Below are 23,057 nucleotides of genomic sequence, written 5' to 3' on the forward strand. Positions count from 1 at the left end.
CAGCTTCTTTCATCTGTACAAGTTGTGATTCAACGAGCAGATCCAAGGATAGCTCCTGACATGCCAGGAGATAGTAGACTTAATGCACACAACTAGGGGAGAATTCTTCTTTCCTTGTATACAAGTTTTCTGATGTAAAAATGTTGCAAATTTAAAAAAAAAAAAGTATACTGTACAACTTTTTTCAATGTTGCACCAGCATCATTATTGTCTTATTAAAGTAAGCAGCGGTTAAAAACTTTACCATTGTTTACTTAAAAAATAAATAAATTGGCAAATTTTGACAGATTTCACGCTCTGGTGTAGGAAATGCCAATCTTGAGACATTCCCCCTCTAAGGGCCCCTTCACACTGTGCAATCAAAGTCTGAACGAGCGTTCGATTTGTGACGTTTATCCGTCCTCGTTCCGAGGTTGCAAAGTGTGACATGGCGTTACGATTTGCGACGCAGCCCAGCATCGTACGATGTGAAAGAAAGAGCAGAACTTTCTTTCGTCGTAAATGTCTCGCTGTGGCGGTCGAAATCGTAGTATGTGACGGCGGTCATACGAGCTCGTAATGCGACTACGTGGGTTGGGCTTCCGCATACCTGTCTCCTGATTGGGCGTGACGTTTTAGCACGCCCATGCTGGTAATACGTCACGCTCGGAGTCGTAGGACTATGGCGGTGTGAAGGGTAGCGTACGATTGCGACGCGTGACGTTCACATCGCAACTACGTCAGAAAAAGCGTTAACATCGTAGAGTGTGACCGCTGGCTACGAGCTCGTACTGCGATGTCGAATATGACGCAAATGCGTCGTAATCGTAGCAGAATCGACCAGTGTGAAGGGGCCCTTAGTCACAAATTTCTGGAAAGTCTCAGCAGGACTTCAGTTTCTTCCTACTCTTCCTGCTACCTCTGGCTATTATAAAATTAAGGACTGATGTAAATTTTGGGACATGATCTTGTAGATCATTTGTGTTTTTTACTCGTAGTGATTGGAATGAAGTTGCAGAGATTTGCATTGTAGCCCTGTCCTATGTTTTTATATAGAATCATGTGCACTTAATCTTCATTTCCCTTACTTTTTTTTTTAGTTTGTTTCCGGATAAGGGAAGCTTTAGTTTATCATCACGTTTTCAGACACATAAAGCCCCATTGTTTCCTTTTCCCTTCGTGTTTTATTATTGTTCACAAACTGTAACTCTTCCTCTCTATGTATTGCACTTTTTAACCCGATGACTCGGTTCTAGAGATGTTAATGATGGATAAACTGTTGCTGGTGGAATCTGACATTTTATTATTTGAGTTGTATGTTTCCGGGACTATAAATGTAGCAAAAGTTTGATAAATGTATTAGTAGAAACCATAAACCTCTATAGATGTGAGAACAGTAGTTTGATCATGGGTTTGTGACTGTAAAAGTATGCAGATAAAGTAGACCACTCCGCGTACCTTAGAGGGGTTATCCACCACTCAGACAACCCCTTTTCAATCACTATTCCCCCCCCCCCCCTGTATAAAATAACACCCGTACTCGCCTCTGGTGTCAGCATTGGCTTTCTTGGGGCTCGCGTGACATTGTCACATGTTTTCTGTGGCTAATCAGCTGCCCATTCATTCTCCCCTTTTTTGGACAAATCGGACATCTAGAGGAACTGCGTTTTACCTGCGGTTTTTGTGCGGATTCCACCTGCGGTTTTACACCTGCGGATTCCTATTGAGGAGCAGGTGTAAACCGCTGCGGAATCCGCACAAAGAATTGACATGCTGCGGAAAATACAACGCCGCGTTTCCGCGATGTATTTTCCGCAGCATCTGCACTGCGGATTTGGTTTTCCACAGGTGTACATGGTACTGTACTGCCAATCCGCTGCGGATCCGCAGCCAAATCCGCAACATGTGCACATAGCCTTAGAATACTACGTATAATTTGGGGCTCCTGTGAATAAACTTAGGCGCAGTAGTGACTTGTATGTAGGCAAAACTGTTTTTGCCATGGGCGTCGGTGCATTTTGTTATGCATCCCATGATTTTACCTTGGCAATACCTGCCTAATGACAATGGTCACTAAAGTTGACTTTGTTGTTCACAAATATAACTACCGTATTTTCCGGATTTTTTTTTCTTCTTCCAAATGTGGGAGGAAATGGGGGTGCATTTTATAATCGAAGGTGAGCTTACCGGTGGGTGGCGGCAGTGGAGCTGGGTCACAGGAAGTAGGGTCGCTGCTTCAGAAGGCCGGCTGAAGTATTAACCGGCAATGCTGCGGTGCCTGGCCTCTCAGAAGGTGTCGGCGCCGGTGAGCAGAGTCCATTTTCCCTATGTTATACCTGCGGTAGCCTTTGGGAAAATGGCCACCACTTATCCCTGCATGGAAATAATGTATGTTTTATACAAAAGCTTATCCTGGACTAATCTAATGAGATGTTGAGTGAAAGTTTCTGGGTCAGATTAAAAAAGCCCCCAAAAGTCTCAAATGCCATTAGTGTGCTCTGCTTTTCAGATTGTTTGATAGGAGAAAACTGACGAAACCTTGATGCTACACATTTGCAAAACTTGCTAACCCTGATTAAAAACACTACTGAAATGCTGAGCGTTTTTTTTTTTTTTTGCATGAAAGATCACTGAAGTGTTAATGAGCCCCTAGAGACTCCTACAAAGGATGCCTGATTTTTAGATTAAAGCTGCTTATGAAAATCAGATGATACTTGGCGTCTAGGATCTGTAATGTTGAGGAGTACTACAAGTTGAGTAATGAATAGTTCCATCCATATTACAGGTCATGTTGTCACATTCTGCCACACTGCATCATCCACAAGGCACCGCTACATCATCAGGTCTTACTACTTCCAGAACGCAGGGCAGCACATAGCCGTTTAGCATCCAAACTCCCTTAAGCAATTGCAGATGTCTGTCAGCAAAATGTGAGTGCAGCACTGCCAATAATCCCTGCTGTGACCAGGATAAGGGTGGGGGCAGTGTTTGCACTAGGCCCCTTTTACATCTGCCTCTTGGGCTCCTTTTTGGGGCTTCAGTTGTAAATTCCTTAAAAAAAGCAGCATTCTGCACTAATTTTTTTCCAGTAAAATAGAAACCTTTAGTCCCATTGTAGTCACTGGGATCTTGTCTGACAGATCCATCGTTTGCCAGAATTTCTAACACAGAATAAGGGGTAACGTTTCTCCTTATGGAGAGTGACATATCAGCTGGCTTGTCAAGGTAAGGAGGCTTATTTGCCGTACAATGCTCGAAACACCGTGTCTGCGAATTGAGATACTGATTTGGCTTTTATCCTAAGTCATATTGCACGACTCGTTAGAGGGTTGATTGTGACTTGTAGGATCGCTACTTCCAACAGGTGGCGCTATAGAGTTAAAGGCCCCGTCTCACATAGCGATTTACCAACGATCACGACCAGCGATACGACCTGGCCGTGATCGTTGGTAAGTCGCTGTGTGGTCGCTGGGGAGCTGTCACACAGACAGCTCTCTCCAGCGACCAACGATCAGGGGAACGACTTCGGCATCGTTGAAACTGTCTTCAACGATGCCGAAGTCCCCCTGCAGCACCCGGGTAACCAGGGTAAACATCGGGTTACTAAGCGCAGGGCCGCGCTTAGTAACCCGATGTTTACCCTGGTTACCAAAAAAACCAAACAGTACATACTCGCCTTTCGGTGTTCCTTGCCGTCTGCTTCCTGCTCTGACTGAGCCGCCGTACAGTGAGAGCAGAGCGCAGCGGTGACGTCACTGCTGTGATCTGCTCTCACTTTCCGGCCGGCAGTCAGTCAGAGCAGGAAGCAGACGCCAAGGGACCTGACGGACATCAGATGGTGAGTATGTAGTGTTTGTTTTTTTGGTAACCAGGGTAAACATCGGGTTACTAAGCGCGGCCCTGCGCTTAGTAACCCGATGTTTACCCTGGTTACCAGTGAAGACATCGCTGGATCGGTGTCACACACCGATTCAGCGATGTCAGCGGGACCTCAACGACCAAAAAAAGGTCCTGGCCATTCCGACACGACCAGCGATCTCACAGCAGGGGCCTGATCGCTGGTACGTGTCACACATAGCGAGATCGCTACTGAGGTCGCTGTTGCGTCACAAAACTAGTGACTCAGCAGCGATCTCGCTAGCGATCTCGCTATGTGAGACGGGGCCTTAAGTCCTCTTTTTCTCAGAAGAGGCAATTTGCATATTTAAGACAGAATAAATATTCTCACCAGTTTGTTGTTTTGGCAAGACAATGCAGCTGCTATATATTTTATATGGAAGCTAATGTAATGTTTTTGTTTTTTTTGTTTTTTAATCTAGGCTTTAAGACCTTGTTTCTAATCAATTGATTAATACAACTATAGTAAATAGAAAATTTTCGTTCAATTTAAATAAGTTGTTTGAGATGTAAAGTGTAACATAAAGTTATAAAAATGGAGCGCAAGTGGAATCTGTCAGCAGCTTTTTTCTGTGTAATTGGAAAGCAGAATACTGTAGGGGCTAAGAGCCTGATTACTTAGATGTCACTTACTAGACTGTATGTTGCAGTTTCAATACAATAAGTGATTTATCAGCAGGAGATTATCGCACAGGACTAGGTGTTTCGTTCCCCCACCAATTGGCAGTAAGCTGGCAATGTGCAGTATAATGTACATAGAAAGCTGCCAATCGGGCTATACAGAGCTCAGGATTCAGAGCACTGCTAGATCAGCCGCAGTAAAAAAAAAATAAAAAAAAAATAGATTGTATCAAAATGACAGCAGGCAGATCAGGAAGTGACACATCGCTGGAATAATGGTTTCAGCCCCTACATCATGGTGTCCTCAGACAAAAAAGAAGACGGAGAGGAGACTTGATAGCAGTCTACAAATATTTCAAGGTCTGTCACATTGTAGAAGGATCATCTTTATTCTCATTTGCACAAGGAAAGACTAGAAGCAATAGGATGAAACTGCATGGGAGGAGACACAGATTAGATATTAGAAAAAACTTTCTGACAGTTAGGGTGATCAATGAGTGGAACAGGCTGCCACGAGAGGTGGAGAGTTCTCCTTCATTGGAAGTCTTCAAACAGAGGCTGGACAGACATCTGTCTGGGATGATTTAGTGAATCTTGCGTTGATCAGGGGTTGGACACAATGACTCTGCAGGTCCCTTCCAACTCTACCATTCTATGACTAAGGGTACCGTTACACAAAATGATTTACCAACGATCACGACCAGCGATACGACCTGGCCGTGATCGTTGGAAAGTCGTTGTGTGGTCGCTGGGGAGCTGTCACACAGACAGCTCTCCAGCGACCAACGATGCCGAAGTCCCCGGGTAACCAGGGTAAACATCGGGTTACTAAGCACAGGGCCGCGCTTAGTAACCCGATGTTTACCCTGGTTACCATCGTAAATGTAAAAAAAAAAAACAAAAAAAAAACCGTACATACTCAAATTCCGGTGTCCGTCAGGTCCCTAGCCGTCTGCTTCCCGCACTGACTGAGTGCCGGCCGTAAAGTGAAAGCAGAGCACAGCGGTGACGTCACCGCTGTGCTCTGCTTTTACTTTCCGGCCGGCAGTCAGTCAGTGCGGGAAGCAGACGGCTAGTGACCTGACGGACACCGGAATGTGAGTATGTACTGTTATTTTTTTTTTTTACATTTACGATGGTAACCAGGGTAAACATCGGGTTAAAAAAGCGCGGCCCTGCGCTTAGTAACCCGATGTTTACCCTGGTTATAAGCGAACGCATCGCTGGATCGGTGTCACACACACCGATCCAGCGATGACAGTGGGAGATCCAGCGACGAAATAAAGTTCCAAACGATCTGCTACGACGTACGATTCTCAGCGGGGTCCCTGATCGCTGCTGCGTGTCAGACACAGCGATATCGTATGGATATCGCTGGAACGTCACGGATCGTACCGTCGTAGCGACAAAAGTGCCACTGTGAGACGGTACCCTAAATAGCAAAAACCTGGTGACAGATTAATACAGTGTAAAAGGTGTAAACCTACAGACCAGAGTGCTGTAAGATCTACATATGGTAGAGCACACTACAGATCTGTGTAATATCCTTATCCTGTCTGTACGAGACACTGCATTGTTCCTGAATGTCTTCTAGCCCCCTGAATATTGTGTAATGGCGCCCATTACATGGCAGTAACTCCCTGGCACGTGTCTCTTACCTCCCAGACACCCAGGACCGGCTTACAATGGCTATTTTTATCCTTGCATGGATTACACTGATGTCATTGAGTTAATCTGGTTAATAGAAATAATAGTAGGTGTGCTCATGTATAAGGACGGATTATACCTGGACTGCCTGCACTTCACATCACTGTTTATTTTAAGATGTCCCAGCCAAAATGTGTCTGATCTCCATGTAGAGCCCATTACAGTGTCGCCACAAAGGCCTTGCATGTGTTCAGTATGATTCAGACAAACTACATAAACTAGGTACTGGTGCCATATAGAATAAGCACTGCTTGGACCACTTACTATAACTTTTTGGAGCAATATACAGCTTGGATATAGAAATGAAGATATTGCACATGGTCAGACTGGTCCCATGTAAATCTACAGGTACAGATGAAATTCTCATTCTGTAATTGTACTGCTCTTTTCTTAGGTCACCAGCCCCCTCTAATGTCAGGGTTGGCCAGTCTCCTAGGCAAGGAGTGCAGCACATACTAGCTCTCTGCTATACAGCTTGTATGCGCTGTTCTGAAATCGTCCGGCTCTGTCCAGCTTCATTACCCTTGTGCACCTCTGCTTGCAACATCAGATTGCAGAGTTTAGGCCAGTGACTGAGCCATGCCTAAACAGTCAATCGCTCGGGAATGGTGCGCTCCTGCAGAAATCTCTTGAGACCACCCCTTTAGGCCCAGTTGTTGCAGCTGAAATTGACCACAATAAAGTGAATTTTTGGTAACTAGTAGAGATGAGCAAATCGATTTGCAGGACACTGGTCCAGCGGCCACTCCAGTTGTCCCCTGCCTCCAGATGGGGGCGCTGCAGATCTCCTCCTTACTGATGTAATCCCCAGTACCTCAAATGATATGTAGGCTCAGCCCAATCTTATCGTTGTGCTATGATACATGAATTAGCCCTTTCAGGGATTTCGGTGTGTAGGAGGGGGGTTACAGAGCAGTCGGTCGTGCGGCCACAGAACACTGACATAACTGCGGGCCCAATCGACGTGTCTCCTCTCCATCTAGTTAGTGACGTTGCATCCCATTTGCCTAGCGCATCAGGTTTTGCTTCTTTTTATTTTCAGTATTGAGAATGCCTAAAATGTTTTCTTGTTTTTTGTTTTGTTTTTAGAATGGAAAGCTGTCTGCTGAGGTCGAGCCATTTGTTCCCCAGAAGAAAGGCAATGAGGCCATCACAATCCCAATGTCTCTTCCAGGTGACGGAGGAAATGTTGGCGGACTGGAATCTACTCCCATTCCAAGCTATCTGATAACCTGCTACCCCTTTGTGCAGGAAAACCAATCCAATAGGTAATTTGCCTTCTTCTCTGTGATATATCAGCTTTATGCAAACTCTCGCCCGCTGCTCTGATTTTCGGGCACTTACTGGCTATAAATAGAGTACTGTATCTGCTAAGTGAACTTTGCCTTCTGCTCTGTATAAATATTATCCTGCGATCCTTCAGTGTAGAGGTGGTAATGTTTGCTTAGTCATGGTAACATACAGGAGTGTGCTCGCCTCCCTTCAATGTCACCTTACAGTATACCCATACAGTACACAGCTGGTTATATATGCCAACTATTATAGTGCCCGCTGGGCTGGCGGAGAGCCTGGACAGGGCTACACTCATCTTATTGCTTATAAGCCGGAGCAATAAGGAACTTCTGGTTATTTTTTACCCAACAAGTGAATAAAAACATGAAGCTGAAGCTGAAAGGGATTAATAATTTATGAAGCTCGGTTTCCACGCCGTTCCTCCATACAGTGACAGTATACCTGTATCTGGGTGTATGCTGTACACTATCCAGGGACCTGACGGTTTGTTTCCATACCTTTTCGTCTCATTTTTTTTTTCTTCTGTAAGGAAATCATTTATAACAGGGGCACCACATAAAGCTGCAATTTTTTTTTCTTATTTATAAAATACCACCCTCTATGGCAGGTTATAAAGGATGGAGCATATTGAATCTTACGAAAAAATAGTCGTGGGAAGGAAGAAAATATTAGCCTTTCTTGATATTAATCCATCCCTTTAAAATACCTATCTCACTTGCTCTGTATTACCCACTCATCGCCTTTTTTCTTTTCCCCCTGTTCTCTGTTTATCCATATTTGAGCATATTCCATTTCTTCCTATTGTTATCTGTTCATTCCTTTCTCCCCTTCGTTTTTCACTTGTTCAATAAGTATAAATTGTCTTTCCTCTATAATTTTAGCTAAAACTTGCAAATGTTAATATTTGTAATCTTTTTTTGTACTGATTTCTTCTTTTAGGCAGTTTCCCCTGTATATAAATGATATTAGATGGCAACAGTCAAGCTCCAATCCTCCAGGACCCTACCTTGCCTATCCCATCGTACCTGCTCAGCCGCCTGTGTCCACAGAGTACATGTACTACCAATTAATGCCTGCGCCATGTGCTCAGGTCATGGGATTCTACCATCCTTTCCCCGCTTCCTACACCGCGCCCCTCCAAGCAACTAGTCCTATCAATGCAATTTCTATAGATTGCAATGACCGCACAAACCCACAGTCACAAGTTAATGTGTTACCAAGCCAGAGGACCAGAAATGCCACCAGACCACCTATTGGCCACAAGGTCGGTATATTATTCTTCTCTAACAGAAATATTTTACTTTGTTGTCAGGGATAATTATTAGGGTAGGTAATGAAATGGGAGTACTAAGGGTAAGAATAATTTCTATATACATAATCTACAGTGTCAGTGCTATGGTGAGTTACTACAGTACGTCACTTAATTGCTGTCACGTAGATTGCTAGCCTTGGGGCGGATATCCGCTACTGTCATTTCCTTATTGCTTGTGTGAAAGTTTCCAATAACACTTAGGCTACTTTCACACATCAGTTTTTTGCACAAACCGGCAAATAAAAAAAAAAAAGGGATCCAACACAAGTTGCCGCCGGATCCGTTTTTTTTCTCATAGACTTGTATTAGCGCTGGATTGTGACGGATGGCCTCATGTTTCATCCGTTTTTTGCCGGATCCATTGAAAATTAGTCTTCCAGTTAACCACCTGACAGCACCATTGGAGGACGTCCTTCTTACCCTCAGTGGGACAGGAACAACAAGCGGTTAAAAGGACCCTCCCCACTCCACCCACCAGTGTTTTTCCTGTCCCACTGTGGATAGGAACGGCAAGCTTTTCCTCCAACGGTGCTGTGCAGATGGTGGGGATCGGGGGGCCCAGCCTTTCCCTTCCCTGCCACAAGATATCTGCGGCTGATACCTGCTATGGGGGGTCCCTCAGCCTCCCCAGTGTAGCGCTGCTCCTGGGGTCAGGTCCGTTTCCTCCGCACAGGGGCCTCTGGGACCGGGTGCCTGTCTGCTGGGGAGTGGAGGCGGCGGTCGCTTCCAGCAGCGACCGATTCACGGCATGCAGCCGCTTCTTCCTCCAGAGACCGCTTCCAAGCGGCCACTTCCGGGTCCAGCGGCCGCGTCACTTCCGGTCACGGCGAGCGCCGGAGCATGGGGACGGCAGCGCCGGCCTCCGGTGAGGCCTTGGAGCACGGTCAGCCGCAGGGATGCGGTAAGGAGGGCAGGATCAACCAGGTAAACCCTATATAAATGCCACAGGGGGGGGGGTCTTCATACCGCCGGCCATCCTGACAGGGAGCACTCGGCTAAATACAGCTAAGTTTTCCTTGCTATGGAAGACACAGCCAGACCTGAGGGGACTGACCAGCTTCAGGGGCACGTGAGTGGGCTAATCTAAGCCATACCACAATGCTCACCCCTCCCCTTACTCCCCTATTTACTGTAGTATTATATCTATGTATTTTAGGCAGAGCCTCCCATCCCCGCACCTGAAAGAAAAAGATACGGGAGAAATAAGTGTCCGATATGTGCTGCTAAATTCTCGGAAAATTGGCGGAAGCCACTATACAAGTCGTGCACATCTAAGATTGTGGGTGATGAACAAACTGCGTTATTAAAAGTATGAGAACAATGATTCGTCAGGAGGTTCAGGCATCCATCTCAAGCCTGAATCTTCCCCAGACGAGTCAGTTAGAACCGCAAACATCACGAAAAAGGCCAAGAGAGTCTAGTCCTTCTTCCGAAGAAGAAGAGAATTCGGAAGAATCAGACCAGGAAGGAAGAGACGAATCATTGGTCAGAGGGAAAAGATATCTCTTCTCCGCCGCAGATACGGATGAGCTTCTTCATGCAGTTCGTAACACCATGCAGTTACAGGACACGCCAGAAGAAACTTCGATCCAGGATGAAATGTTTGGCGGTTTGCATGCCCAAGTCACAAAAGTTTTCCCAGTCAACAATCATATTCTTTCCATGATTCTGGAAGAATGGCAGGAAGCGGAGAAGAGACTAGTAGTTCCTAGAGACTTCAGACTCAGTTTACCTTCTAATCCAGAGGACATTAAAGTGTGGGATGAAGTTCCCAAGATTGATGTTCCGTTGGCAAAGGTGGCAAAGAAGACCTCAATCCCGTTTGAAGACTCCTCCGCCTTTAAAGGATCCAATGGATCGCAAAGCAGATGGACTGCTCAGGAGGACTTGGGAGTCCTCGGCGGCGATAATACGGGCCAACATAGCTGCAACATCAGTAGCCCGGTCCATGCATTTATGGATAGATGATTTGGAGGAACATCTCAAACCTAAGACTTCCAGAGATGTTATTCTCAAATCTCTTCCATTACTTAAACTCGCAACAGGCTTTATGGCGGACGCTTCAGCAGAGTCTGTACGCTTCGCCGCCAGAAGCGAGTCTTTGTCCAACACGGCCATAAGGGCTATCTGGCTAAAGACTTGGTCGGGGGATATCCAATCAAAAAATAAACTGTGCGGAATCCCATTCTCAGGGAATAAAGTATTTGGGCCTATTCTAGATGACATCTTAGAAAAAGCCTCAGATAAAAAGAAGGGGTTCCCTGAGGAGAGCACAAAAAAATTCCAACCCTTTCGTAGATCCCGACCTAGTTAGAAGACAGACTACAAAGGGAAAGGGAAATCGGGGAGGTGGTCTTATCCCAAGGGTGGAAAAGGTAGAGACTCCATCTTCCCAAGTACAGGTGCAGGAAAGCCAAATAAATGACATCAAGGTGGGAGGTTGGTTACAGAAATTTCTAGGGGGTTGGCAGAAAATATCTCAAAATCCTTGGATTCTGCAGGTAATTGCTCAGGGGTACAAACTAGAGTTCTCCAACCGTCCCCCAGAAAGATTTGTAGTAATCAGACCCTGTCTGCTCTCAGACTCCTCTGTGGACAAACATCCAGGAGTTGTTAGAGTTAGAGGCAATCATCCCAGTACCCATCTCAGAAAGAGGCAAGGGCCATTATTCTCACTTGTTCTCAATAAAAAAAACCTTCGGGAGACTCCCGAACGATCATAAATTTAAACCCTTTGAACAAGTGGGTCAGATACAAAAGATTCAGGATGGAATCTATAAGGTCCACAACACCTCTCATAGACAAAGACATGGTGATGTGCACTTTAGATCTAAGCAATGCATACTACCATGTCCCAATACAATAGGAGTAATGTATCACTTCCAGTTCAGATGTCTCCCCTTCGGCCTTGCTTCAGCACCCAGAATTTTTACCAAGCTATTGTCGGAGGTGGTAGCCTATCTAAGGAACCGGAATATTGCCATAGTGCCATATCTGGATGACTTTCTGGTAATGGTAAGGTCGGAGACACTTCTCAAGATAGACTGCAACTTCACACTCTCCATTCTACAGGACCTGGGGTGGATTGTGAATTGGAAAAAATCATGCCTGGTCCCAAATTCCAGAATGAAATTTTGGGGGGTCATATTAGACTCCAACGACAGAACATCTTTTTTTACCAGAAGACAGACAGAAGGCCTTGATCAGGCACATACACGAATTCAGAAGAAGTACCCCCTCCATAAGAGAGGCAATGAGAATTCTGGGCCAAATGACGGCATGTATACCCTGTGTGAAGTGGAGCCAATTCTACTCGCGAGGGCTACAGAAAGAGATTTTGAAATCTTGGAACAGGAGACAGGACTCTCTGGACAAGAAGATGATTGTTTCTCCGTCAGGAAAGAAATCCTCGATCCCTGCGTCACTGTTACCACAGACGCCAGTCAATTCGGATGGGGCGGACATATAGAAAGGACATTCTACCAGGGAGAATGGAGTCCTCAGATTACCGCAAGGTCATCAAATTTCAGAGAGCTGTATGCGATCTGGAAGGTGCTATGCCACGCCCAGTCACAGGTCAGAGACAGACATGTAAGAATACGGTCCGACAATGTGACAGCAGTGGCATTTGTAAGACACCAAGGAGGTCCACCGCATCCACCGCTACAATACTTGGCAGACCAGATCTTCAAATGGGCGGAGAAATCGGTCAAATCCATCTCGGCAGTTCATCTGGAGGGCGCCAAAAATCAAGTAGCAGACTTCTTGAGCAGGACACCGATACATCCAGGAGAATGGGAACTAAACCCAGAAATATTCAGCAGTCTGTGTCAGCAGTGGGGAACACCTCAAGTGGATCTTTTTGCCACCAGGTCAATTGCAAAAACCAGAGCATTTTTTTCTCTCAATCCTCTAGATGGAGCCACAGGAGTAGACGCCTTGTCTCAGTATTGGGGAGAAGGTCTCCTGTACGCATTTCCGCCTCTTCCTCTGATACCGTAATCCTAGTGGTTCCCTTTTGGCCAAAAAGGAGCTGGTTTTCTCTACTATCCAGAATGTCAACAGAGAAACCAATCTTATTACCGAACAGGCAGGACCTTCTACTACAGGGGTCAGTGTTCCACAAAAACCCAGAATCTCTACACCTATCTGCTTGGATCCTGAACGGCGAACCCTAAGATCCAGAGGCCTGTCAGAGGATGTCATTACCACACTCCAGGCAAGCGGAAAGCAGGTAACTTCAGCGATTTATAATAAGATCTGGAACGTTATTGTTCCTTTCTGGGAGAGGTTAATGTGGATACCTCAAAACCCGACATTCCCAGAATCCTCAATTTCCTGCAACTCGGCTTTGAGCAAGGCCTCCGGCCTAGTACTTTAAAAGTACAGATTGCAGCGCTTGGTGTCTTTTTTGATATGTCACTAGCCTCTCACCCTTGGATAGCAAGATTTTCCAGGGCCACGCAGAGAATGAGACCAGTTGTGAGAAAATCAACTCCTCCTTGGGACCTAAACCTGGTCCTTAATGCCCTGTGTAAGACCCCGTACTTGTTATCAGAAGATATGAGCATAGCCAATCTCTCCTTTAAAACTGCCTTCCTGATTGCCATCACGTCAGCTAAAAGATTGGGTGAGATGCAGGCTCTATCCACTCAGGACCCATATCTTCAGATCTTTGACGACAGGATAGTCTTAAAGGTACCTTCACACTGAACAACTTAACAACGATAACGATAGCGATCCGTGACGTTGCAGCGTCCTGGATAGCGATATCGTTGTGTTTGACATGCAGCAGCGATCAGGATCCTGCTGTGACATCGTTGGTCGGAGCTAGAAGGCCAGCACCTTATTTCGTCGCTGGATCACCCGCTGACATCGCTGAATCGGTGTGTGTGACGCGGAATCAGCGATGTCTTCACTGGTAACCAGGGTAAACATCGGGTTACTAAGCGCAGGGCCGCGCTTAGTAACCCGATATTTACCCTGGTTACCATTGTAAATGTAAAAAAAACCAAACATTACATACTTACATTCCGGTGTCTGTCGCGTCCCCCGGCGTCCGCTTCCCTGCACTGTGTCAGCGCCGGCCAGCCGTAAAGCAGAGCACAGTGGTGACGTCAACGCTCTGCTTTACGGCCGGCGCTGACACAGTGCAGGGAAGCGGACGCCGGGGGACGCGACAGACACCGGAATGTAAGTATGTAATGTTTGGGTTTTTTTACATTTACACTGGTAACCAGGGTAAACATCGGGTTACTAAGCGCGGCCCTGCGCTTAGTAACCCGATGTTTACCCTGGTTACCCGGGGACTTCGGCATCGTTGGTCGCTGGAGAGCTGTCTGTGTGACAGCTCCCCAGCGACCACAAAACGACGAAACAGCGACGCTGCAGCGATCGGCATCATTGTCTATATCGCTGCAGCGTCGCTTAATGTGACGGTACCTTAAGACTTAACCCAGCCTTCCTCCCTAAGGTAGTGTCCTCAACAAATATAAATCAAGAGATAATCCTTCCCTCATTCTGCCAACACCCTAGAAACACAAAGGAAGGGGTCTACCATAACCTTGACGTTAGGGAGACTGTGCTAAAATACCTGGGGGCGACGGAAGGTTGGAGACGGGACACTAACTTGTTCATACAGTACGGGGGTCCAAATAGAGGTTGTAAGGCAGCAAAATCAACCATTGCTAGGTGGATCAAAACCATGATAAACCTAGCATATACAGACCAAGGGAAAGATCCCCCGGATATTCTTAGAGCCCATTCAACTCGAGCTATCTCTACATCATGGGCGGAGAAGGGGGGGAGCCTCAGCAGAGCAAATTTGTAGGGTGGCGACTTGGACCAGTCTTTCTACCTTTGCCAGACACTATAAATTAGATGTCTCATCAGATCAGTTAGCTTTTGGTAGAAAAGTATTACATGCAGTAGTCCCACCCTAGTTCACCATCCTTTGGTATTCCTCCAATGGTGCTGTCAGGTGGTGAACTGGAAAACGGTAATTAGACCTACCGGTAATTGTATTTCCAGGAATCCATCCTGACCGCACTACTAGTTCCCTCCCACTGCAAGTGTATACTATTGACTAATGTGATGTAACATTGGTGTATGACCATTAATAAACTCTCTTTTTTGCATCCATCCAGATGTGGTACTTAGAAAATCACTGGTGGGTGGAGTGGGGAGGGTCCTTTTAACCACTTGTTCCTGTCCCACTGAGGGTAAGAAGGACGTCCTCCAATGATGCTGTCAGGATGGATTCCTGGAAATACAATTACCGGTAGGTACAATTACCGGTAGGTCTAATTACCGTTTTCCGGCGGCCAGAGAAAACATTCATAGGAATGTTTTTTTGTCCGGCAAAAAAACGCCCAGTGACTGATCTGGCGAAAAACTGATGAAACATGAGGTGAAATGATGAATCCGGACACCGAATCTGGTTTTTCATGCATTTTTCCATTCAAATCATGCATTTCTCTCTTTTTCCTCGAAACAGGAAATCCAAACTCTATCCCCAGGGTAATTAAAAAAAAAAAACAAAACACAAAACTGATCCAGCAAAAAAAAAAAAAAAAAAACGGATCAGTCGCATCAGTTTTTCAGTTTTTCACAATTTTCGCCGGATCCTTTTTTTTTTTTTTTTTTTTTTTTTTTACAAATTAGCCGGATTGTGCTTGACGGCAAAAACCTGATGTGTGAAAGTAGCCTTATTGTTTTGATGCCTCGGTTGAATTGAAAGGTTTCAGATACTGAACATACAACTTTGTCTCCTTTGGTTGTGTGACTGATGCGCTGTTACAATGCAGCGTAATGCAGGTAAATGGGGTCGCATTGTAGGGGACCGTGACCACAATCGGCTTGTCGCAAAACAATCCTACTGGTTGTAACTTTTTGTGACTTGTTTGTCACAGTCTTAGTACCTTGGGTGATGTTGCAGCTACATAGACTGATGCTTGGTTGCACGATCTGTGTTGCGGCCAAAGTCGTGGTGTAGCCAACAGTCGTAATTGGGTTATAATGTAATAATGTCACTAATGCTCTGTAATTAGTATGTTATTACTCCGGTTATTGTGTTTATGGTTATTTTTATTCTGCCCTCAGTCAATATACTGATAACTGGGTGTGGTGTGTCCCTACAGTCTGACCCCGTCTGATCAGTAGTGTTAGTGTCAGGAGAGTTGTAAAAACTATTTTAAAATGTATATGTATAATATTTTATTAGTGATAACCGATGAGAGGTTTGAGTGAGGCCAGTACTGTTACCAATACCTGCTCAGTCACATGTGCGATGTATATGTGCCTTTATTATATACTAAAGAATAGGACAGGTGCCCACTACCTGCCAGTCACGCACATCACCCACCTGTACCTGCAGATGTGAGGCCACCGATCCTTCTCCTCTCTTGATGGGAAGGAGAGTGGAGCCGGAATACCCTTATAAGTAAGCTGCGCCAGCATTGCCATTTCTTTTAGAATACAAATAAAACTGACTTCTCGTTGTAGCGGACAGATTCGTTTTTTAAAAAATGCTTAAAGGGGTTTTCACACAAACAAATTTTTATTTTATAGTTGATTTTAATCAATACATTAATAATAATTTCCACAATTGGATGTGTTTAAAAAAAAAAAAATGTTCCTGTGCTGAGATAATATTGTAAATGTGCCCCTGCTGTGTAATGGCTCTGTCTGACCTTGCAGGGACATGATCTGATCATACCACATCTCCTGGGCAGGGGAGGAAGCAAAAGAGTATACAGACATGACAGCAGGGGATCATAGCTGATTATTTCTGTGTGAGAAAACATTTCCCTGCCTGGTTTTAAACAATATTTTACTTCGAATAATCTTTTACGAGCCCCTGCTGTCCTGTTTGTATACTCTCTTTTGCTTCCTCCCCTGCCCAGGAGCTGTGGTATGATGAGACCATGTCCCTGCATGGTCAGACACAGCTATTGCACAGTACACAGCAGAGTTATATTTAGGCTATGTTCACATGTGGAGTTTTTGCAGCGTTGTTTTTTTGTAATGTAAGTTTTCAGCCGCATTTTACAGTACCAGCAAAGTCTGAGATTTCAGAAATATCATGCACACAGCTTTGTTTTTTTGTCCTCAGGATTTTGTGCTTTGCTTGGTTTTTGCAGAATAGAGCATGCCACTTCTTTCAGAGCTCTTTTTTTTTCACCCATTGAAAGTAATTGATGTTGAAAAAACCCTGAGGTTTTGCTGCGCTTTTTTTTTTTTTTTTTGTGCCAAAACCTTATGAAGTAGAATGATTTTTTTTTTTTTTTATTGATCACTAAACTTAGCGACAGATGTCGCATGACATTTTTTCTTCAACTACTTTACTGCCAAGATTGCAGGTTTTTCTGCAGAAAAAAAGCAGCAAAAACGCCACGTGTGATGATGACCTTATAAGATTCTCGGCATAGAAAACATTTTTTCTTAAACACATTCAATTGTGGAAGTTGCATGAAAATTGCAGCGTCTGAACATTATACATAAATAAACATCAGTTGTAAATTATACCATAAAAAATGGCGACTCAGATAACGATATTATTGAACAGGAGAACCACGAGTCAAAAATAGCCAAAGGGTTAACAAACTCATGTAATTTATTGAAAATTCAAATAATCTAATTTTCACATCATATGTATATAATGTTACCATATAATAGACAATTTCTAGAAAATTGTGACTACATCCATAGATACAAACAGTGACCCAAGATCACAGACCGGGACGGTAATAAACATAGACAAAGACATGGTCCCTGAGGAAGCGGTAATAATTGTACGCGAAACGCGGTTTGGGGTAGCTGACCAGGATCCGGTCGGGACTTCCTGGATATATGGGTAATTAATCTCCCTATTTAACTTTACTTGTTATACCTTTCTGTACATAGGTATGCGGCGATCTTATTAGCATTACTGATGAGCTTATATTATTGAATTGCATCGCCATATACCTGTGACACTAATATTGATGTGTTGGCAGCATGTTTGCTGTCCATCTGATAACACTTGTTAACATTTGCTATGTTTATTACCGTCCCGGTCTGTGATCTTGGGTCACTGTTTGTATCTATGGATGTAGTCACAGTTTTCTAGAAGTTGTCTATTATATGGTAACATTATATACATATGATGTGAAAATTAGATTATTTGAACTTCCAATAAATTACATGAGTTTGTTAACCCTTTGGCTATTTTTGACTCTGGTTCTCCTGTTCAATAATAGCGTCTGAACATTAGCCCTAAGACTGGATAAGTCTCCATTCCTAATTGATTGTGATCATACAATTTGATGTCTAGGGCCCATTTTCTATTGTAAAATAGTGCAGCATACTGTACTAATAATGAACTCCCGCTATCCTCCATGTATTCAGGTTTGTACTGTAGAAGGTACTGATATTTTTTTCATTTTCTTACAACTAGTTTTAGTGTTTGGCGAGTCATTTTGATTCCAGGGTTGTAGAAATATTTTTTTTTTGTACTCTTGAATTTAAGCAGTTTGCACTTGATAATTTTGACTTCATGCTGTGCAGCAGTTTATTAAATAAATGGCATCAAATCTAACTGTTGAAACCTTTCATTTGTAGCAGTCCCAGCAACTAATGCCACAGATAAAATGCAAGAGGCCGCCCATGAAAAGTGTGGCGGTACAGAAGGAAACCTGTGCAGCAGGCCCTGATGCTCGCTCCAAAATTATTTTGTTGGTTGATGCTTGTCAGCAAACTGGTAACTATTCATTTTACTGCTAAAATATTCCAATGCATTTGTACTGAGGAATTACATGTCAATAAAATCTTCTCTCCATTGACTCCACTACAGAAATCTGAGGCACAAACTGACCCATATGTGTGGTTTATACAGCCGCAGATCTACACTACATGGGGATAAGGCAGGCGTCCTGCATGCTTAGGTTTTGATGCAGAATCAGTCTGACGTGTCACTTACTTAATTTTGGAAAAAACACCAGTACAATTGTCACTGTATGATCACCCTTGTGATTCCTTAGCGCTGAGTGACTCGGTTCCCAGGAGCCTGTTCATCAGCCATGTCAGTAGTCCATGACCACTGGATGCAAATTTAACTTTTTTCCCAGCATCCATAATGCCTGTTAGTAAGTTAAGCACAACATCATATGTGCATCATAGTGACACACTGAAGTCTCGCTGAGAATACAAATGAGAAGAGGCTCTCATCTGGCAGCCATGGACTACTGACATGATTCCTGGACTTTATTCACTCACAGCTCAGTGGTTAGCACAGCAGCCTTGCAGCACTGGGATCCTGGGTTTAAATCCCACCAAGGAAAACATCTGCAAGGAGTTAGTATGTTCTCCCCGTGTTTTTTTGGTTGGGTTTCCTCCGGGTTATCTGGTCTCCTCCCACACTCCAAAGACATACTAGTAAGATGATGTCTGTAAAGTGCTGCAGAATATGATGGTGCTATATAAGTAAGCATAATAAAAAAACATATTTTGTTTGGGTTTTGGCACAGAAAATGCAAGTTTGTACTCCAAAAACCATGTGAGAACATTATGAATCCGTCTACAATTTTACATTCAGTCTAAATCGCCTTCACAGCTGATGCTTCTATCATTTTGAATTGTCGCTCCCTCTGTTTTCAGACTTTCCAAATGAAATCGCCAACAAATCCCTCTCTGAAAGCGTGGGTTCAACACCTTGGAAAACAAAAGCAAGACGGAGGCGGTCCTCTCACCCTACCGCAGAGTCGTCTAGTGAACAGGGTGCGAGTGAAGCAGATATTGATAGTGACAGCGGATACTGCAGTCCGAAGCACTGCCAAGGCGCTGCAATGTGTTCAAGGCACACAGACTGCACAGCTTCTGCTGTCAATGTAGGTTTTTATGTAGCATCTCACAGTATGATTGTGTTACGGTGCGTGAATTTATATTCAATAGTGAACCTATCACCAAATGATAACGGTCATAAAAGTATTGCCCCAATATTCTTTTTTAATTTTTAAATCTATCTATCTATATCGCACAAGGAATGTGAAAAAAATATGCCAATAATTAAGAATATTTTATGTAAAAACTAAAATAAACAAGAGAAGTACACATGTTTGATATCGCCGCATCCAGAAGAACCTGATCTATTTAAAGGGAACCTGTCACCCCCAAAATCGAAGGTGAGCTAAGCCCACCGGCATCAGGGGCTTATCTACAGTATTCTGGAGTGCTGTAGATAAGCCCCGATGTATCCTGAAAGATGAGAAAGAGGTTATATTATACTCACCCAGGGGCGGTCCCGCTGCCGTCCGGTCCAATGGGTATCGCGGGCCGGTCCAGGGCCTCCCATCTTCATAGGATGAGGTCCTCTTCAGAGCATAGTACTCCAGTGCGCAGGCGCCGGGCCTCTCTGAACCATCCCTCCACCTGCGCACTGCAGTACTTTGCTCTGCTCTCAACAGGGCAGACAAAGTACGCCTGCGCCGGAGCGTGAAGACAAAAAGAGGACGTCATTGTAAGAAGATGGGAGGCCCCAGACCGCAACACCCATTGGACCCGAACCGCACAGGACCGCCCCCTGGGTGAGTATAATATAACCTCTTTCTCTCATCTTTCAGGTTACGTCGGGGGCTTATCTACAGCATTCCAGAATGCTATAGATAAGCCCCTAATGCCGGCGGGCTTAGCTCACCTTCGATTTTGGGGGTGACAGGTTCCCTTTAATACCTTCATTGAACATGGTAAAAAATAAATCATCACATCACCGAACAAAAAAGTGCAATAAAATGCGATGAAAAAGTTGTATGTAAATAAAAAAGGTGTCCCTGAAAATGTCATCTTGTCCTGCCAAAAAAAAAACTCACTCAGCTATATATGATAGAGCTCTCAGAATACAGTAATATAATTTTTTTTTCTATAAAAAAAAATTTTTTGTGTAAAAGCGGCAAAATGTAACAAGATCTACATCAATGTCGTATCGCTATAATTGTACTGACCTGAAGAATAATGCTGCCTTATCAATTTTATCACACGCTGAACAGCATAAAATAAACCCAAAAAGCCGTTCCCGAATTCCTGTTTTTTCTTAATTTTGCTTCCCAAAAATCAGAATAGAAAATGGTAGCAATAAAATCTACAACTCGTACAATCGGTCTTATCACTTATACTGCACGATGAATGGCATTAAAAAAAAAAAAGAAAGAAAGAAAAATGCAATTCTTGAACTGCTGTTGACTTATTGTTTCTGGCTCCCTAAGATCGTAATAAGGCTCGGCTCACATTGATCATGCATTATAAGCAGAGTACTTACATTGGGGTTGCTGTGTAAATATCTGAAATAAATTAGACAGCCTCCCCCAACAGAAAATTCACTGCAGTAAGGCAGATGGAGACACTTTGGATGCTGTCTGGATTGTCAAGTGCAGTCGACGACAGTTCTGTGTGCCTCCTCAAAGACTGATACCACTGAACAGAGGCTAGGCTCAGTCCAAAGTAAATGTTGCCTCATTGTAGTGAATGGATACATCGGTGTTTTAAATGAATCATGTATGTCAGAGATTAAGATGGGAAAACACTGATGTACGTGCTCGGTGTAGAGCACAGGATAAATGTGAACTAAACCTGAAGAGTGACCCAAATCTTATGTACCCCAAAATGCTACTAATAAAAGCTTCAACTCCCCACTCGGGTCCAACATCTTTTATTGGAAATATAGGGGCTGTTTGTTACTGGTAGCACAATGGTTCTGGGAAAGTGACATTCCCTCTAAAATAAATAAATAAATCCAGTGACATATACACTCCCAAATATCTCCCGTCCTTATGAGCTCTAAAGTGTGACTAAACAGCTAGCATTCACCTGTTTGGCATTATTAGAGCAAGGGATGGGATGCGTGTTTACAGAAGCACGAGCTGGGCACAATATAATGGACACTGCAATGTACTGGCCACTATATTTGGAATTTTTACTTTTCAACATCCACTGAAAGCTTGTTACTGGAAACCACCCATGGAGTAAAAATTGTCACTACACCTGTAAATGAATTCCCATAAGACTTTAGTTTAAAAAAAAAAATGGGGTAACTTGAGTGGGGGTGTTCTGTTGTTCTGTCACTTTGGGGCTCTGCAAATGGAGTCTGCAAACTACTCTAAGAAACTGTGTTCCAAGTAAAATAGTGCTCTTTCCTCCCCAACCCAATAATGTGGCCAAACAGTACTGTACAGCCACATATGGAGTGTTGCCACGTTCGGGAGAAATTGTGAGACATTATTTGGCTTTTTTCTCCTACGCCTCATTGGGGGACACAGGACCATGGGTGTTATGCTGCTGCCACTAGGAGGACACTAAGTAATACAGAAAGAATAGCTCCTCCCCTGCAGTTCTTGCTTAGTTTCTGTAGGAGGCACTTAGGTCTGCTTTCAGACTCCACCGTTTTTTTTATTCTATTTTTCCCATAACTGAGCGAATCGGGACCACGGATCCTTTCTAGGTTCCGATCTCCCCCGAACCATCAACAGGCAAGAACGCGGAGCATCCCTCCCCGTACCCTTTCCTGCACCGTTGGATGCCAGCCCTGAGCTCACTTTACGGGCGATGGTTCCTTCGCGTTCTGATCTCCCCCCTCCATAGCAGGCGACCACATGGAGTAGCCCTCCATTTACCTCTCCTGGAGCCAGGTGCATAGCCGGACATGATGTTTATGGCATCCGTGCAGCTCCTCACTGCATCACCACTGTTATAGCGGATGATGGAAGGCAGCAGAAGCTCTCCACCCCCTCCCTGATTATGGCGACGGTGGATTGAGCACCGGCCCACCGCATCTACCGTGAGTACACCTGCGGGGCCTGGGGGGGTCCTGGTCCCTGGGATAAGGGAGGTCCGCAGATACCTTAAAGCCCGGGTCCATGGGTCACGTCGGTCCGCACAAATAGCGGTCGCGGTGCTGCAGGACGCAACTGCAAGCTTAAAATTTAGCCCCCGGCCTTTTCTCTCTTCCAGGCCGGAACGTTGGCTCCGCCCACCGGCAGTTACCGCCGCACACTCTCTCTGGCGCTTTTCGTTCTGCGAGAAGCGCCTTCTCTTCCTGATCTCGGCGGCCATCTTTGGACATCCACAGGGCTGATGCTGCAGCGCTGCTCCAGCGTTTTGAATCACAGCTTCAGGGATTAGCGATTTCTGTGGACACATTGCGGACCTCCCCCGGGGACTCAAGACACAGGACCTGGGTAAGCTGCAGAAACATAGCTTAACCCTTCCCCTGCTAGTAAGC

At 44.6% G+C, this 23,057-nt stretch overlaps 1 protein-coding gene across 1 annotated transcript in view; it reads left to right on the forward strand.

Annotated features, from left to right (window-relative positions):
- SECISBP2L (SECIS binding protein 2 like) overlaps window positions 1-23,057 on the forward strand; it is a 96,183-nt gene that overhangs the window by 13,076 nt on the left and 60,050 nt on the right. Inside the window, exons 2-5 of the mRNA XM_077263711.1 lie at window positions 7,294-7,472; window positions 8,437-8,761; window positions 18,410-18,548; window positions 19,445-19,674. Of these exons, the coding sequence (XP_077119826.1) occupies window positions 7,294-7,472; window positions 8,437-8,761; window positions 18,410-18,548; window positions 19,445-19,674 (873 nt within the window). The remainder of the gene's footprint in view (window positions 1-7,293; window positions 7,473-8,436; window positions 8,762-18,409; window positions 18,549-19,444; window positions 19,675-23,057) is intronic.

The sequence above is a fragment of the Ranitomeya variabilis genome, chromosome 5 (assembly GCF_051348905.1).
Source record: "Ranitomeya variabilis isolate aRanVar5 chromosome 5, aRanVar5.hap1, whole genome shotgun sequence".
NCBI lineage: Eukaryota > Metazoa > Chordata > Amphibia > Anura > Dendrobatidae > Ranitomeya > Ranitomeya variabilis.